Source organism: Osmerus mordax, chromosome 15 (genome assembly GCF_038355195.1).
Source record: "Osmerus mordax isolate fOsmMor3 chromosome 15, fOsmMor3.pri, whole genome shotgun sequence".
NCBI classification, from domain to species: domain Eukaryota; kingdom Metazoa; phylum Chordata; class Actinopteri; order Osmeriformes; family Osmeridae; genus Osmerus; species Osmerus mordax.
Genome location: NC_090064.1, coordinates 7710871 through 7728341, shown reverse-complemented (window position 1 = coordinate 7728341; position 17471 = coordinate 7710871). Strand labels below are relative to the sequence as shown.

General features: G+C 49.3%; 3 protein-coding genes across 4 annotated transcripts in view; 2 read left to right on the top strand and 1 right to left on the bottom strand.

The window, feature by feature from the left end:
- The window catches only part of LOC136957355 (rho GTPase-activating protein 21-like), a 61819-nt gene extending 51713 nt beyond the window's left edge, over window positions 1-10106 (top strand). The window contains 13 exon segments of the mRNA XM_067251236.1: window positions 281-580; window positions 667-731; window positions 854-990; window positions 1210-1352; window positions 1556-1714; window positions 1917-1995; window positions 2230-2303; window positions 2404-2493; window positions 2918-3043; window positions 3268-3309; window positions 3636-3741; window positions 6101-6132; window positions 7074-10106. Of these exon segments, the coding sequence (XP_067107337.1) occupies window positions 281-580; window positions 667-731; window positions 854-990; window positions 1210-1352; window positions 1556-1714; window positions 1917-1995; window positions 2230-2303; window positions 2404-2493; window positions 2918-3043; window positions 3268-3309; window positions 3636-3741; window positions 6101-6132; window positions 7074-8714 (2994 nt within the window). The 3' untranslated portion in view covers window positions 8715-10106.
- Window positions 10107-10658: 552 nt separating this feature from the next.
- Window positions 10659-14147, top strand: ggh (gamma-glutamyl hydrolase (conjugase, folylpolygammaglutamyl hydrolase)). Its single transcript, XM_067251554.1, has 9 exons — window positions 10659-10895; window positions 11681-11789; window positions 12000-12050; window positions 12271-12355; window positions 12630-12768; window positions 13079-13185; window positions 13316-13406; window positions 13496-13630; window positions 13729-14147. Exons 1-9 carry the CDS (start codon window positions 10721-10723, stop codon window positions 13845-13847), a joined length of 1011 nt encoding a protein of 336 aa, XP_067107655.1. The 5' UTR covers window positions 10659-10720; the 3' UTR covers window positions 13848-14147.
- A 1941-nt stretch (window positions 14148-16088) lies between these two features.
- The window catches only part of dpp6a (dipeptidyl-peptidase 6a), a 71330-nt gene continuing 69947 nt past the window's right edge, over window positions 16089-17471 (bottom strand). For both annotated transcript variants that reach the window (XM_067251340.1, XM_067251341.1), the window contains exons 23-26: window positions 17045-17103; window positions 16720-16792; window positions 16536-16609; window positions 16089-16238 (exon numbers count right to left, since the gene is read on the bottom strand). In XM_067251340.1, coding sequence (XP_067107441.1) covers window positions 16089-16238; window positions 16536-16609; window positions 16720-16792; window positions 17045-17103 — 356 coding nt within the window. The remainder of the gene's footprint in view (window positions 16239-16535; window positions 16610-16719; window positions 16793-17044; window positions 17104-17471) is intronic.

Below are 17471 nucleotides of genomic sequence, written 5' to 3'. Positions count from 1 at the left end.
GGAAAAAAACTCTGGTTTCTGTCATATTTAATTACTGTGTGTGTGAGAGAGAGAGAGAGAGAGAGAGAGACAGACAGACTAATAGTAATACTGTAACATGTTGCATCAGAGCTGTCTGACTGCAGGTGAGCCGGTCTTAGTCACAGAGAGACACCTTTAGTCAGAGAGAGACCTTCATGCTGTTCATCAAGCACTCTCAGCCCAGATGGATCAAAGCCATGTCAGTTAGACAGGTTGTGTGATGCGACCCTGTCTCTCTCTCTCTCCCCTGGGACTGCAGCGGGCGGGCGGAGGGATGCGTCCGTGGAAACAGATGTACGCCGTGCTGCGAGGCCACACCCTCTGCCTGTACAAGGACAAGAAGGAGGGGCTGGCCCACGCCAACGCCCAGGCCGAGGCGGAGCCCCAGACAATCAGCATCAAGGCCTGCCTGATTGACATCTCCTACAGCGACACGAGACGCAAGAACGTGCTGCGCCTGACCACGTCGGACTGCGAGTTCCTGTTCCAGGCGGAGGACAGGGAGGACATGCTGGCCTGGATACGGGTCATCCAGGAGAACAGCAACCTGGATGAGGAGGTGAGGACACACACACACCTCAGTAGAACATTCGATAGCGTCACTTCTGCATGACCTCATTCCTCCCCCCCCGTGTCTATTTTTAGAACTCCGTCTTCACCAGCCGGGACCTCATCAGTCGCAAGATCAGAGAGTACAACACCTTGATGAGGTGAGCGTGAGGAGCCTTGCTTCCTCCACACACACACACACACACACACACTCACACTCTGGCTAAATCTATGTGACGTTCTTCTTACGGTCTGTCTGTCTGTGTGTGTGTGTGTGACCCAGTCCGACGGGCAGTAAGACAGAGCCTTCTCCCAGACCGTCTCGCCAGTCCCTCAGCATCAGACACACCCTGCTGGGGGGGAAGCAAGCCTCCAGCCCCATCTCCCCCAATACCGAGGACAGGAGGAACGTGCACAAAGGTAGCACACACACACACTGTTTCATGGTACCTTTTATTTATATGACACATTCTCTTTCTGTTGACACATATATGAACTATAAGGATATGTGTGTATCTGTCACCCAGAGTGGGACTTCATACAGCATGAATTCCTTTTCGTTATTGCATTGTGAAACCCGCTGGTTGTTGTCATGTGAAGAATGTAAAACTGGTGTGTGTGTGTGTGTGTTCCTCCTAGATGACACGAGCCCGCCCAAGGACAAGGGGACGTGGAGGAAGGGCATCCCTGGTCTGATGAGGAAGCCCTTCGAGAGGAAGCCCTCTCCGGGGGTCACGTTCGGGGTGAGGCTGGACGACTGCCCCCCTGCCGTCACCAACAAGGTACGGCTCCGTTCTGGAAAGAGGGGAAAAAAAGGGTTTCCATCGCAAGTGAAGTTTGTGTTTGAGACAGAGGATGATCGGTTCCTCAGTGTGTGTGAGGGGAGTTCTGGTGTGGACATACAGTTGCTTTCTGCCATGCGTATGGCGTGAAGTGAAGCTCAGGTACTTGCCTGACCAGCTCCCGTGTGGTCCCGTCCCTGCAGTTTGTCCCCCTGATCGTGGAGGTGTGCTGTCACCTGGTGGAGGAGAGGGGCCTGGAGTACACGGGCATCTACAGGGTGCCGGGCAACAACGCCGCCATCTCCAACATGCAGGAGGAGCTCAACAACAAGGGCATGAACGACATCAACATCCAGGATGACGTGAGGCGCCTCGCTCTCTCCCTCGGGCTCTCTCGTCCCCTCTCGCTCTGACTCACTCCTTTCACTGACTCTCTCTCTGCCTGCTCCTCTCCATCCCTTCTTTCTCTCCCCCTTCATCTCTCTCCCTCCTTCTCTTCACCTCCTTTTCCCCCCCTCTCAGGTCTCTATGTTTTCTAAACTCTTGTCCTCCTCTCGTTGACAGAAATGGAGGGACCTGAATGTTATCAGCAGTTTACTCAAATCCTTCTTCCGAAAACTTCCAGAACCTCTATTTACTAATGGTGAGAATCCTACAACCTTTCATCTGAAGTCTCTAAGTTTGTATTCAAATATGGAGCTAGTTTGCCACCTAGTGGGCAAATGTTAAACCTACACCTACTCACAAACAAAAAGTTTATTGTAGAAAATACTTATTCCTCAGAGAACATGCATCCTGTTTTTGAACTGGCTAATAGCAAAGTTTGTATTGTAATTTAACCATAGTAAATGTTTGTATTTTTCTTTCTGCCCTTTAGATAAATATGCCGATTTCATAGAGGCCAACAGAACAGAGGATCCAGTAGAAAGACTGAAAGTGTTGAAGAGGCTGGTGAGTTTAAACGGACGCCTCTTTCCTCATGATCACACTGGGACTCCTCACCATGCACCACAGATGATGATGCCATCTCGCCGCAACCTTTTCCCTGCAGCTTCACGAGTTACCAGACCACCATTACGAGACCCTCAAGTTCCTCTCAGCCCACCTCAAGACTGTGGCGGAGAACTCGGAGAAGAACAAGGTACGTTCACAGCATTTTTGGGGGGTCAGATGGCTGGGCGGTTAGGGAATCGGGCTATTTATCAGAAGGTTGCCGGTTCGATTTGTGCCAAATGACGTTGTGTCCTTGGGCAAGGCACTTCACCCTACTTGCCTCGGGGGAATGTCCCTGTACTTACTGTAAGTCGCTCTGGATAAGAGCGTCTGCTAAATGACTAAATGTAAATGTAACCTCTCCTAGAACTGTGGCTAGGGACATGTTTAGTATAAAACATGGAGGGGTGGGGGGGGGGGGGTAGAATGTGAGGTCGTTTTGGGGGTTTTGGGTACGCTGCAGTATTTGTGCATCACGAAGCTCACCCAAACAAAAATATGATATTTAATTTTCTGTCAAATCCAAGTTTCATATTCCCCATTCTCTGTTCCCTGTTCTGTCTTGCTGTCAGATGGAACCCAGGAACCTGGCCATCGTGTTTGGCCCGACCCTGGTCAGGAGCTCTGAGGACAACATGACCCACATGGTGATCCACATGCCTGACCAGTACCGCATCGTAGAGACCCTCATCCAGCACGTGAGTTCTCCTCCCTCCTGGACTCCTCTCAGCCTTGTCACCTCACCCAGGAACACCGGCTCAAGTAGCAACGCTACGCTACGCTAATGCAGCAACGCTAAATCCTTAAAGTAACAGTTGTTGTGGTCTTTGGTGTGGTTACAGTAACGCTGGTTATTGTCAGGCTTTGGTTTGTTTCCATGCCACATCGTTATAGTAACACCATCTCCTTTGGTCTCTTCTAGTACGACTGGTTCTTCACAGAGGATGGTGACGGAGAGCCTGTGGTAGGTGTAGACAGTAGGGGTGTGGGAAAAAATTGATTCACATATGAATCGCGATTCTAGCAATTCACATCGATTCACAAATGTCAAAAATCGATTTTCTATTATTGAATTTTTTTGGTGTAAGTATACCGAAATTTGATACAAAATTGAGAATCCATTTGTAATCGAATCGTGACCCCCCAAGAATCGATTTGAATCGTGAGGAAAGAGTCCCACCCCTAGTAGACAGCATCCCTTCCACCACGTCACAACCCATCTATCTCTCTGTGGAGGAGCTTTAATCACATCCGGCCTTAAGCGTCCCGTTGTGTCCGTGCCTCCCGCAGACACTGTCCCGGCAGGAGAGCGCCGTGGAGTCTCAGCCGGTACCCAACATCGACCACCTGCTCACCAACATCGGGCGGACGGGAGCCTCGCAGGGGGAAGTTTCAGGTAACGTGTGGTCTGGACCAGACCAGCGCTGTGGTGGGTCAACCTTCCTCTGTCTAAGCTAGCTTGGCCCCGGTCGCCACGGCGAGGCTGGGGTGAGACCTGTGTTTCCTCAGCTGGGATTCAGTCCGTGTCATGCTGTGAGCTTATCTTGATGAGTCCAAGCTGGCTTCCTCTCTGAAGCGCTTCCTCAGGCTTCATTTGCTTTTGACATGACGAGAGTGAAATGTTTCTGGCTTAATCGCGACTCCTGGCGCCTGTGTGGGTTTAGGAGGCAAATTGTCTTTGGTCTTTTCTCCAGCTGGGTTTCATAGCTCCAAATGGTCAAAAGGCCAAAGTAGTTTGTCTCATCCCCCCCCTCCCTCCCTCCCCGTTCATTTGTCTTTGTTTGAGAACTTGGTTTCTGTTTCTCCGTTCTTATTCTTTCAGCTTCGGAAGGTTCTTCCGTCTCTTCTTTCATTTCTTTGTTCGTCTTATCCTTTCGCTCCTTTTTACCCCTTTGTTTCTTCTTAAAATCCACCGGGCTGTCTACCCCCCCCCCCCCCCCCCCCCCCCCCCTCCCCTTGCCTACTGTTGCACTAACACGGCATGTTCTTTCCCAAAAGACCACAAAAGCGAGGCACAAAGCCAAAGACGACCCTCTGATCCCTCTGTCTGTAGTGAGGCTCTGTCGGGTGTCGTAGAGGCCGAGCACTCACACATACATGATCTTGACACAGGCCACGTGGGAGGAGCCTATCACACCGCCATGTCTCTGATGGACTCTATAATGTCCGTGATGGACAGCTGGGACTGTAGGAAGAAGCAGGACTGTTGCCCTCACTGTAGCTGCCTAGTCTGCCGAAACCCTCGTGTCTCCTGAGCTCCCAACAGAGAACCATCCAAAGAGGAGAACAGCGAGGTACAGGTGGGGGGCAGCAGGGGGGTGAAAAGAAACAAACCGAAAACCCTTCCTTCGGAGGCGGACGCCGAGCGCGTCCGAGGCGACAGCGGGGGTTGGGGCGGGGGCGCGCGGCGGCGGGGTACCGTACGTACGGCGGGGGTGGGGTTGTGTATCCGAGCATGCCTGACGCCGTGCCGCTGTCTGACAGCCTCTCCCTGCTGTGTCTCCTTCACTGTCTCGCAAGCTACCCGCCGGGAGAGATAGCCATGGTACTGTATGGACCCTCAGATGTCTACCTCACCAGTCAACCTGCACTCACACACACTGCGCCCCCCCATCTGTCTGAAAGGGGCGTGGAGGGGGGCTTGGCTATGTCACAAAGGTTCTAGTCACAGTCCAGTACAAATTTAGCTTTTCGGGGGGTTTTGGTATATACACATGAATACGCCAGGAGACTCCAAATGTGTTACAGGACAGCAGTTGGAGTCATATCAGGGTTTCCCTTGCTGACCATTCTCTCATGTAGTGTCCTCTCTGTCCATAGCTAGCCCCTCTGTGACCCCCCTGTCATGTCCAGCCCATTGGTTCGTTCCATAGCCGCCTCTGTCGTCACCGGGTCACTGTTGTCATGGCAGCACACTCCACCATCCTCTGCATTCTGTGCCGTCTCATCTAGAATTCTCTCTCTCTTCTATGTCACGGGAACCTCCCGTCCCACACATACACAGTAACACACAGATCTAGCTGTGAGTATGTACGACGAGGGAATGAACGTGTTAGCTCTCCTATCAAAGTTTTTTTTTTTTTTTGGGGGGGGGGGGGGGGGGGGGGGTCAGATGAGTAATATAGCTACATTTGTTTTAGTTTACTATGAAGAATGAAACCCGATAGAAACTGATTGTGTGTTTCTGCATGGCACTCTCTACATCCTCCTTGTCACTCACCTGCTGGTGTACATCTTGGTCTCCCTTCATCACCACAGTTGCACTCAGTATCCTGACGTCTGTTAGTCTCCATAGACGAGTAGCCCGGCAGCCCACTGTCCTTCTGGATAAGCAAGCGTGCACTGTGGGATCTGTAAACACAGGGAAAACCAGTACATGCATACCTGTACACAATCAGAGGTGTGTGTGTGTGTGTTGGGGTTTGGGAAAGAACGCCTCTCTGAGGAGGCCTGGTGATCTGAGTGGACTGTAGAGCCCCTGTGTGTGCATGGCCTGCGTGTCTCTGTGCTAACCCTGTCACCCTCGTAACCCTGTCACCCTCGTAACCCTGTCACCCTCGCCCAGGACCGTCTGTGTTGTGTCTCAATCTACCATGCTCACTGCTCCTTCGTGCTTCTGGTACTCTCTCCCCTCCCTCTCTCTCTCACAGCACATATTCATGGATGTGTTTTTTGTTTCGGTGGCGTTCTCTTTCAGTGTATTTAGTCACCTACTAATATGTGCCTCTCTCTTCTCTCTGCCCCTCCTCATGCAGATTCACCGACTAGTGACTCAGCAAAGTCTAAGGTGAGTGTGTGAGCGGAGCCTTGTGTCAGGCCTCGTGCTAGTGTGGGGGTGAGAGGAGGTAGGTGAGCCCGGGGCCGGATCCACACTTCCTGCTGCAGAGCCGCTCGCTCACTCCCACACAGTGGACCCTGCCTGGGCTGCACGCCAGCCAGTGTTTAGCATGTCAATACTGGACCCACCTAGGCCAGCAAGCTGCACTGGGGAACACAGCCGTTACACGTCAAACACTGACTACTTTCAAAAGGATTTCATTCATTTAATCGAATGTTTGCCTTTGAATACATTTCAAATATGACTGAATACATTCAAATATGAAATGGATAATACATACTTGAATTGACATGTAACACTTGCATGCGTTGGGTGTCTTGCCGACACAAGACCAGAGGAGGGCAGTAGGGCTGAGGCCTGGCGACAGCGAGGGCTTCGGCATTGTCGGTCTGCTGTGTCGTGGTCGCGTCGCCCTGCTTTTGGCACCATAGCGCCCCCTGCAGGCCCCTCATCAGGCTTCTCCATGCAGGGCTGCTCTGCAGGATGGCTGCTTCAGTATCACTGCTGCTGCTGCTAGCGCTGCTGCTGCTGCTAGCGCTGCGAGGCCGGCATGGTCACACGTCTTCCTGTCACTAATGCTCCTCTTCTCTGTCCACCTTCTGTCTGTGGAGCTTTCAGAGGGACAGGTGGAGAACGGGCAGGCTGGAGGACTCAGGCAGGAGATAGATGGGGGAGGGGTGAGGGGTGAGGGGGGGTGGGGGGTTGAGGTTGCTTTCTAGAGCTGCTGTATTTCTCTGCTCCACAAAAGAAGACATATCGTGGAGACTGTGTGTTGATTGTGTTTGTTTTCCTCCTTTGCTTTTCTTTGTCCTGCCTTCTCTCCTCTGCTCTACCTTCCTCACACTCATCCCTCCCCTGTCTCCGTCCATCTCCACCCTCTCTCTCTCCAGGGCTCCTGGGGGTCAGGGAAGGACCAGTGCAGCCGAGACCTCCTGGTCTCCTCCATCTTTGCTGCAGCCAGCCGCAAACGAAAGAAGCCCAAGGAGAAGCCGCAGCCTAGCAGCTCCGACGACGACCTAGACGCCGTGTTCCTCCAGAAGGAGCCCGCCGGAGCCCAGCAGAACCACCAGGAGCCCCGCGCCGGGCCGGACCACAAGACACGCGCCGAGGAGAAGGACGCCAGCTGGGGAGCTGTGGAGCTCACGCCCAAAACCAGGAAGGAGCAGCGCAACTCCTTCTTCCTGAGGGACAGGCCCTTGTCCAGGCAGCCGTCGCCGGCTCCCTCCCCCCCGCCCAAACTGTCGGCCTCCCCCAGCCCCCGCCTGCTGTCCCTGGGGAAGTCCTCCCTGTCGGACCCCCCCTCCCAGCTGGAGGACACCTCCGACCTGGGCACCATCAGCTCCGGGGCCTCGGCTCCCAGGGCGCGACCCAGGAAGTGGATCTCCGGCGCGGCTCCGGACCTGGCGGGGGCGGGGCCGGGGGCTTCCGCGGGGGCGGAGGTGAGCTCCATCACCTCGGACTACTCCACCACCTCCTCCGTCACCTTCCTGACGGGGGCGGAGTCGAGCGCGCTCAGTCCGGAGCTGCAGTGCGGCGAGGAGGCGGACGACGAGCGCAGCGAGCTGGTCAGCGAGGGCCGGCCCACCGAGACGGACAGCGAGAGCGACTTCCCCGTGTTCGCCCACGCGGGGGGCGGAGCCCGCTCCGCCTCCGCCTCAGAGCAGATCCCCACTGAGCGCGTGCAGGAGGGGCCTCAGGCTGTGGCGGCTGACGGGAGCGGAGGCACCCCCAAACAGGAAGCACGCCGCCTGCTCCCCACCCACAGGCTGATCGAGTGCGACACGCTCTCCCGGAGGCGCTCGCTGCGCCAGAAGACGGACAGCGACTCGTCGGCGGAGGGCGGGGCCGGCGGCGGCGAGGGCCGGGCGGAGGCGTCGACGCGTCTGTCCCGCGTCCTGGAGGTGATGAAGAAGGGCCGCTCCACCGGCAGCCTCAGCTCCTCCTCCCGCAGCGAATCAGAGCGCCCGGAGCCCGCCTGGCACCTGAAGATCACCGAGAGGCTCAAGCTCCGCGTGCGCTCGTCCGCCGACGACATGTTCGGCCTGGGCGCCCAGAGGAGCCGCGCCGCGCCCGACGCCCGCGGCCGCAAGAAGAGCCTCCGCCGCCGGCACACCATGGGGGGCCAGCGGGACTTTGCGGAGCTGGCCGTCATCAACGACTGGAGGGAGCAGGGCGGGGTGGACCAGGCGGCAGAGCTGTCGGCCGTGGACCGCCTCAGACCCAAGTGCTCCTCCCAGGACTTCTCCATCCGGGACTGGATCGCCCGCGAGCGCTGCCGGGCCGGAGCCCCCGACTTCAGCCTGGACGAGGCCCCCAGGGCCGTCCCCGAGGATGCGGGGGGGCTGGGCCCCGAGAGGCCCTCTCCCTCGGCCTCCCCCGGCCCCCATTCTCTGCCGGGGGACAGGGTGAACGGAGGTGGAGGCGGCCTGCAGGGGAAAACCAAAGGCAGCCAGAACCTGGTGACGGACGCACACCCACACAAACTGTCTGGAGCGCAGGTGGTGCGCTCACGGTTTTACCAGTACCTGTGAAACCGCAACGGCGTGCGAGGAGAGAGAGTGCATGTGAGGAGGGAAAGAGAGAGAGATAGAGTGCATGTGAGGAGGGAGAGAGATAGAGTGCATGTTAGGAGGGAGAGAGAGAGAGAGTGTGGGTGAGTGTGAAAAGATTGAATGTTGATATTTTAGCTATGGTTACTGCACAATATTTTTTTTTACAAATATAAATATATATATACTGTATATATACTGTACATAGTGTGTATAGTCTCCTAAGAAATGACGTTACTGGAGCAAAGCTAGGAGGTGTGTTTGTCATCTCATGCTTCTTCACTTGACTAAACTGGAACAGATATGAAACATGCACTTCCTCCTCTGAGATCGACCCCCGGCATCAGGGCTCGGAATACGACCAGAAGAAGAAGAAGTAGAATTGCTGGTTAATTGTGAATGTTTGAAAACCCCTTTGTTAGAATACTAATCAACAGAGTGTTCAAACAGCTCACTGTGCATCAACTTGATTATTACTGGAGACGGCTTCTCATTCGCTCAGCATGAGGAAGCCCTTCATCTCTGTTGACATCCCAGTTCAGTTCTGTACAATGTTACTGATATGGAGAATGTATTATTGCTCTTTTGACTAACACTATTAGTTGCTTGCTCTCATTTTAAACCCTACATGTACATATTGTTTCTGTACCTGAAGTACGTTTTCTATAATTGAGAGCTGCTTTCTGAGCTGGTTGCTGCAGGAAAGGGTTTTTAGATGGGGGTTTTTGCAGTGCACATTTACAGCCAGGTATTTAGCTTAAGGGGCTGGGGAGCTGTAGTGGTTTAATCAAACACGTAATGAGATCCAGTGGTGTTGTACTGAGGTGTTATGCTCCAGTCTTGATTGGTACTACATGTTGTATCCCCCCCCTAAAGTCCTATTATAGTTCGAAAATAGTACTAGTTTTTATGAACCATATTTCATTCCTCATAGAAGAAAAAAAAAGTGCCTCTTTTTTTATTGATTTCCATGGATAAGGTGCCGTGCTTTTCCCCCCACAATTGTCTTTTAAGACATGACTGAATTTCAAAGGAATCTTTAAGGAAAATACTCAATTGAACGCCATCGTCATAAAATCTATGCTTCCAATTCTAAGGCATTCCAGTCTTTCTTAGGTCTCTGGGTCCCTTTGTTTCACCACAGCTTTGGAAGGTTTGTTTATATCTCCTTTCATTTGAATGTGTTTGTTTTCCTTTGTATTTTTCAATTGGAGTTAAAAGCATGGTTTCTTATGACTTCTAAGATACTTGGACAAATGTTCATCTCTGAAAACAGCATGAAACCTGGACAGTAAAAGTCATGCTTGTGTTCAGCGACATTAGGGTGTCAAGGCCACCCTCGAGAAACACTGGAAATAAATCTACTTTATTTGATTCTTTGTCTATTTCCCTTTCTTCATGTCTAGTTTAAACTTTCAACTTTGACCTCCACATCATGGGTTATAAATATATATTTTACAAATCATAATAAATACCACTACTGGCCAACACACCTGGAAATTTCAACTGTCATTTAAAGTACCTTATTACCTGACAAAGGAGCGTTGTCTGCATACATCAATTTGAAAGTTAGACGTTTGGCCAGTGTGCACGAAATTGTAAATATCGTTAATGTGACTGTAACTGTTTGTGAACACCTGGGGGCATCAGTGAGTCACAAAAACGTATTTCAGAATTAACAGAACTCAAATTAGTTTAGGATAGTAAAGCTACTTTATGGCGAATATACAGTGGCTTTATGGGTGGCGTGCAATGTAGCATGAAAACCATCTCTAATGTGTCGCAATCCGAGTTCCCGGGTCGCCTGATTCACTCAATATTTAATTTCGGATTTGTACAGTAGTGGTTGGGCTGCATACAGACTGCCCCCTTCGACTGTTATGTGTGTATGTGAGCGATCGATGTTTTACGACTCAGTTGAAACGACTTTCGGCTGTAAACAAACTTGTTTGGTACAGCCTACCACTACCTCCGGTGATAACCCACCGATGTCGTTACAACACCAGCAGTTTCTTAATGTTCGGTTGACAGCACACTACTTCGGGGGTACTAGCCTACATAGTCTTGACAATATGCATATTTTTACGCTATTGTTTAATTTAGCTTTATCGGCAACTTTTCCCAGTTGCTCATCAGCCAAAAGGAACGATGCACCCATCATAGGTAGGCTACGTAATTATGTTGACTTCTACTTGCTCTTATAACGAAACTCCCTTGTTTCGAATCGATGATACAGATATGTTGCTGTGTTTATTAAACGAGACCGAAAGACACATAGTAATGCTTTGACGAGCCTAATTGTCAAGTCATGTGCAGTAGATACTTTCTTTTCAGTGGTCCACAATGAATAGCCTAGGTTTGCATGACTGATAATGCTATGACGACACACTTAAAAGGCCATACTGACCACAAGTCCCAGTGTTATTTTACATTTGATTACAACAATATCTGCCAATGAATTTGTTTTGCTGTATATTTTGACGTTATGTAGGCAGTGGAACGAAGTCCATCAAGCTTTCTCAACAGCTATAAAATGCTTTGATGACCCTTAAAATACTAGTCATGCAGAGTAGACACTTTTTAACAGTAGCCATAAATGTATTGTGCATTTTGTAATTTTCATGCTCATTATAGATACGAAAAACATTCTGCCAATGAACGGTGTCTCGGAGCACGATTGTCCTAATTCGTTCATGCTACACAGAACGGGAAAAAAACGTTTTTGGAGCAAGATTATTAGACGAAAAAGCGAAACACTTTGGTTAGACTACCCTATCCGTAATCCTAACCCTAATTTTTACCCAGCATGAAAAGATACACGCTCCCTTCTCAAATGCATGTGTTTGAACTGAGTCGTGCTGCACAGTGTTCAATATAAATTCAACAGAATACAGAACAAGCTTCCTCAGCCCTTTTGAGTGTTGACGCTTCTCTACCTGTTCTCACAGGGGTGTTGGCCCAGGAGGTGTTTGAACCTCAGCCTCACATGACGTCGTACATTGCGGCATCCTACGTCAAGTTCTTGGAGTCAGCCGGAGCAAGGGTGGTCCCTGTGATGTAAGTCCGTTATAGATGTCATGTTAAAGTATGTCAGTCACATACATAGCATGACAACAATATTGCTAGGCCCACTATGTAAAGTGTCTGTAAAAGGAACTGTTTAATTATGCATCATGTAATGCTTGTGCTAAATGAATGTGTCAGTACATATACTAGCATCTGGCTGGTATGATGCTGCTTGGTTTTAATGTCCTCCCAATCCCAAAGGGTTAACCAGACACTGGAGGAATACAAATCGCTCTTCAACTCACTCAATGGGTAAGGATCAACACTCAACTCCATATTATTCTTTTTATGGAGAAATTCCACCGAGCACATGTTGTATAGTGCAGTAAAGACTTAACAGGCATGTGTTGTTACTCGTAAAAAAATGAAATGTGCCACCGTCCATAAAAGCCCTGAGGGGAAGGGTCAAGGTTCAGCTAAGGCCTTCAGGGTGTGGTATCCTGAGGGTCAAGGTTCACCTGTGTGCCTGCAGGGTGCTGTATCCTGGAGGAGGGGTCAGCATTGTGTCGTCGGGATATGCCACGGCGGCAAAAATCTTCTATGAGCTCGCCATTGAGGTAGACATATTACATTATATTAATAATAATAAAGGAATCAAGGTAGGAATATATTACAGTATAATAAATATACATAGGAGGCGATGGAGGAATATTACAGTGAAAATGATGAGAATTATACAGTTGAAGGATTTATGGAGTGCAGCCTTACCCAATCATGATCCCTTCATTTGAATCAGGTGTGTTGGACGGAAACATCTAGATCGCATGGGACCAGGATTGAAAACCACTGATGTAGAACTTCTCAGTTGTATTCATGTGTGTGTGTTTTCAGGCCAACTCTAGAGGAGACCACTTCCCCGTGTGGGGCACCTGCCTGGGCTTTGAGGAGCTGGCGTACCTGACTAGTGGAGAGAATCTCCTGTCCCACACCAACACCAGTGGGGTGGCGCTGCCCCTGAACTTCACCAAAGGTACTCTGTTGTCCACAGTCTCCTCGCCCCCTGGAAGAAGGATGCCGCTCGGGGGGGGGGGGGGGGGGGGGGGGGGCATGTTTGTTTGTTTACATGTTATTTTAAAGTGACCTTAAATCCACAGCACAGTGTCAATTTCTATATTATAGTTTAAACATTCTGTAGTATTCATGCAAGACAGTGGAGTTGGGCCACTCATTCCAGTGTACTTGTACTCACTACACATAGCCCATAAACCTGAAACGTTTATTCGGCATGTTTGAGGGCGAGTGGCAGGACTGTCGTGGGTAACACTTGTGGATCTTTCCAGAGTCGAGGGACGGTAGGATGTTCAAGGGCTTCCCAGCCGATGTTCTGTCTGCCTTGGCAACCGAAGCCATCACTGAGAACTCCCACCAGTGGAGTCTCACCACGGAGGTAGGACCAACACCCTCGTCCACCAGCACCACATCCTACACCGACAAAATCAGATGAAGTCAGATAATTCCATGAATAGACCTCACCTTTCAAGGGATGCATTTGAATATTTGTTGTCGTTGTGTTCCAGAGTTTTAACAGCCGTAAAGAGCTGAAGAACTTCTACAGAGTCCTGTCCACAAACACGGATGGGACAACAGAGTTTGTTTCGACGATGGAAGGTAAGACACAACCAGAAAACTGTTAGCTGGTGAACATTGAGTACTGCATAGTCTACGTATTCGACAAGGTTATCTTTTTATTTGTCCAGCGTACAAGTTTCCTATCTATGGAACCCAGTGGCATCCGGAGAAAAACGCATTTGAATGGAGCCGACCCTACATCCCTCACTCTCCAGCAGCTGTCAAGACAACCTTTTACATGGCTGACTTCTTGGTCAACGAAGGTTCGGATGTTTTGTACGCCTACTTTATTTCAGCGGAAAATGGCACACAAATATGTGCCGAGATACAATTGTATTTTTTTTTTTACTCTTTCTTTCAGCCAGGCAAAGTTTTCACAGATTTGAGAATGAAGAGGAGGAGAAGAAGGCGTTGATATACAACTACAATCCTGTTTACACCGGAGTCAAGTCTGCTTTCGAACAAATATATTTCTTCTAATGTTTTCAGGGAACAACAAAAAGCATATATATATATTTTTTAAATGCACTCAAATTTATTTTATATTGCTATATGATTATTTTGTCAATCTGTTAGTAATTTGTATGTTTTGAAGTGGTTTTGAGGTATTTGATTAGAGGGGAGGAAACATGCAAATAACTATCTTATTGACATCGTCTTGGAGAAAAGTCAATGCGTTTTGTGTAACAATCATTCCGTCAACGCCATCATGGCTGTGAAATATCTGGAAGAAAAAAAATCACTTGGTAAAAACATAACAGTTACCAACTGCACAATGATAAAATATGTTTTTATTTGACGGTTACCTTCATGCCACATTCTATCACACAGCCATCAGTTGTATCTCGTTCTTCTTTGGAACCGAAGTTGAGGGCCCCTTGAAAACATCCTTCCTACTCTCTGGTACCACAAAGCTTCCCTGCAGGAACATTGATTGTGAAGTCCACTCTAAATCCAAATCAGGGACCGCGACCAGCAAACAGAAATGGGTATTCAAATGTAACTTCCAAAATGCTTTATGCACAAATAACACTCATATTTAGAGACTAAAAATTATATTCGAGGAACATTTACACATCAAGTTGACGGGACAGGGATCTCAATCACGATACCACTGGAAATGTATTTATGCGACCCAGTAAGGAACATTCAAGATGTCAAAAATACTATGTTTAAGTTGAGCTACCAAGGATAGCATTGAGCTGCATATTACCTCTTAGCATGCATTGAGAACATAACACGAATGAGCATTCAAAGGAAAACAAAAAATGAAACAAAACTTCAACTTGTGCCTCTAGAATTAACTTGTCTTGCCTTTAAATTAGGTATCGAGTCAATGATCCTAGACTGATGTATGTACAAACACTACTTTTGGGCATATCTTGCAACTACACCATTGGGACAGTCACAACGTGTATGATCGCTGACACTGAAATAAGATAGGGGTAAATATCAGTGCTTTAACAACAACAAACATTATACAGTATGTATCGTGTGACACATCCCCAACGGTGATGACAAATAAGCTATAAAGCTGTCCTTAAAAATATTATGTCCTTGTGTTTAGAAGTTTGTACTAGATCCTTGGACACATTCTAAGTAAATACTACAGGGACTTTTTATCCATCAGTTTGTGAAATTAGCCTTGTTGTATTTCCTTTGTACATTTGGATCTTAAAGTAAGGCACCGTGAACAAAACTAGTTTCTATGATTCAATGTGAATAACTGGGTATTAAACCAAGAAAATAAATGAAGGAAATATTCTATAACCACAAAACTCAGCAAGTGAGTCAATGTTAAGAAATCGTGACTCGTCTTTACACCCTTGTCTCAGCTAAGCGTGTCGTTGCTGAATGTGACGGTCAGTCTATACACATCTGAAACGCGTACGTGAGGCTGCGAGAAAGCTCAAAGTTCGGGACCAAGTCAAAACGCAGAAAACCATAACGTACTGAACACTGGAGTGAATGTTGTTCATGTGCTACTGTACACTGGAACATGACACACAAGCAGGACATGGAAAAGTCCTCTTCTTTTTTTTATACTATATTAAAAAATAGTAACATTGCTGCTCCCCTCATCCAGAACGCAGGCACGAGCTGCCTTCCTCACACACCGCGCAGAGTCGGAACGTGAGGACGTCCCACTCCAAAGTTTGTGCTATAAAGTTTGTCCTCATCCTCACAGAGCAACTTCCAAGTTCTTCATGTGCGAGTTGATGTTTCCTCTCAGCTGTGGCTGGGAATCCAAGCAGCTCGTCCATCACAGACGGACCGGCTGAACTGAAGACCGCCCTCCATCCCAACCGCCTCGTCTCCATGGTTACATTTCCTGTCACGACATCAGCTGGAGGTCATTGGTCGATGGGCTCTTCTCATGCCGACTGGCTGGGATTTCATCTCCACAGACGGGAGAGGTGGAGAGGGTGAGAAGGAGGAGGAGGGGTGAAACGAGGGATGAAACGAGCGGTCCCCTGCAGAAGGTTCTCAGGTTCATCGTTCTGACACGAAGGATCAACTCCAGGAGGAGGAGGGAGGGGGGGGAAGTGAACGAAAGAAAAACGACAACTCGGGGGCGGAACCAGAGAGGAGGCTGCGTATCGTGTGTGATAGGGTGGGGGCGTTGTGCTTGTGGCGGGTGTGGGGGGGGAGGTGTGAAGCTTGGGGGGGGGGGGGGGGGGGTTGAGGTTGTACGAGGGGGTGGGGGGGGGACCAGGCGGGCTAACCCTCCTCCTCGCTCTCCTCCTCCAGCCTCTCCTCAAAGCCCCTGTCTGGGAGCCTGAAGCACTCCTCAAAGAAGTTCACCAGAGACTGGCTGAGGTGCTGCCGCGTGGCCTCGCTGTGCAGGAAGTGGCCCTCGTCTGGGTAGATCTGACGGGGGGGACACACACCCAAATATATGGAATACACACACACACACACATATATATAGAATACACATACACAAAGCATTCACACACGCAAAGTTAAACTCCCACTACTTATGTATCTTAGTGGGATTAGCTGCTATGCTAATAAAAGTCTCATGAAAGAGGCGTTCTAATCTTGTCAAACGCAATGGAGACATTGTGTTGTCTAATCCTGGTGTTGCTGTTGGATCGCTCACATTCTCCTGATTTTCTGTACATCTATGTTCTATTCTACATCTACGGGTGTGTGTCTTCTCACCTGCAGAGTGTAGTTGGCCTTCTCATTGATGAGCTGGGAGATTAATTTTGCTGTATGCTGGAAATGGACTTTCTCTACCAAGACAGAGACAAACATGTTTCATTTATAATGAAAGGAATGAATACGCTTTATTCATATATTTTTTAAAGGAGGGGGTGAGGATATAGGAAATATCCCACAGTACCATCAGCGGTTGGGTGGACGATGAGAAACTTCTTGTTGAGGAACTGGGAGGCCCTGTGGGCCAGGTTGGTCATCTGAAAAGGAAGCAATGGAGAAATCACACACCGAATCAGGACACATCCTCAACCACACATACATACATGCATACAGACATATTGGAACAAAATGCTTGAATTTCAAGCTTCCCCCAACAGTGCAGACAAGTACACCAGAGAATACAAGATATTTAAACATATTTAATCTATTAACCTAGTATGTACGTTAACCATGTACAGAGTTGATCCAGAATAAAATGTACGAATGTGAAATATTCTAGTGTAGCGTACCGCGTATGCCCGGGGGTCAGGCTTGGGCATGCCGAGGTAGCGCTCCGAGAAGGCAGACGCTTAAACAAACCAGGAAGAAGACGGTTAACAGGAGGAATACTGGATAGAAAAGGCGTCTCAGACAGAACATGTGGGTGTTATTCTCACATTGCGGCCCCAGGCGCTTTCATCACCTGACTGCTGCACAGAGAGCTACACTGACTAAACGTCGTACTGCAGGGACACCATGTACAGTTTGAATCTGCCTCAATTTACACTTTCTTTCACTCGTCTCTCTCTCTCTCTCCCTCTCTCCCTCTCTCCCTCTCTCCCTCTCTCCCTCTCTCTCTCTCTCTCTCTCTCTCTCTCTTCTTTAGCTGAGGTGATGCTGATACTGTCACTGTGCTGACGCTGCTGCCAGTGGAGCTGGCTTTGTCTTTTACCCTTG

Excerpts from the sequence above, each read along its gene's own strand:
- ggh (XM_067251554.1), top strand. The coding sequence starts at position 10,721 with ATGTCGTTACAACACCAGCAGTTTCTTAATGTTCGGTTGACAGCACAC. Across the intron at positions 11,790-11,999 it reads GCAAGGGTGGTCCCTGTGAT|GGTTAACCAGACACTGGAGG; the intron begins GTAAGTCCGTTA and ends CCAATCCCAAAG. Across the intron at positions 13,631-13,728 it reads TGACTTCTTGGTCAACGAAG|CCAGGCAAAGTTTTCACAGA; the intron begins GTTCGGATGTTT and ends TCTTTCTTTCAG.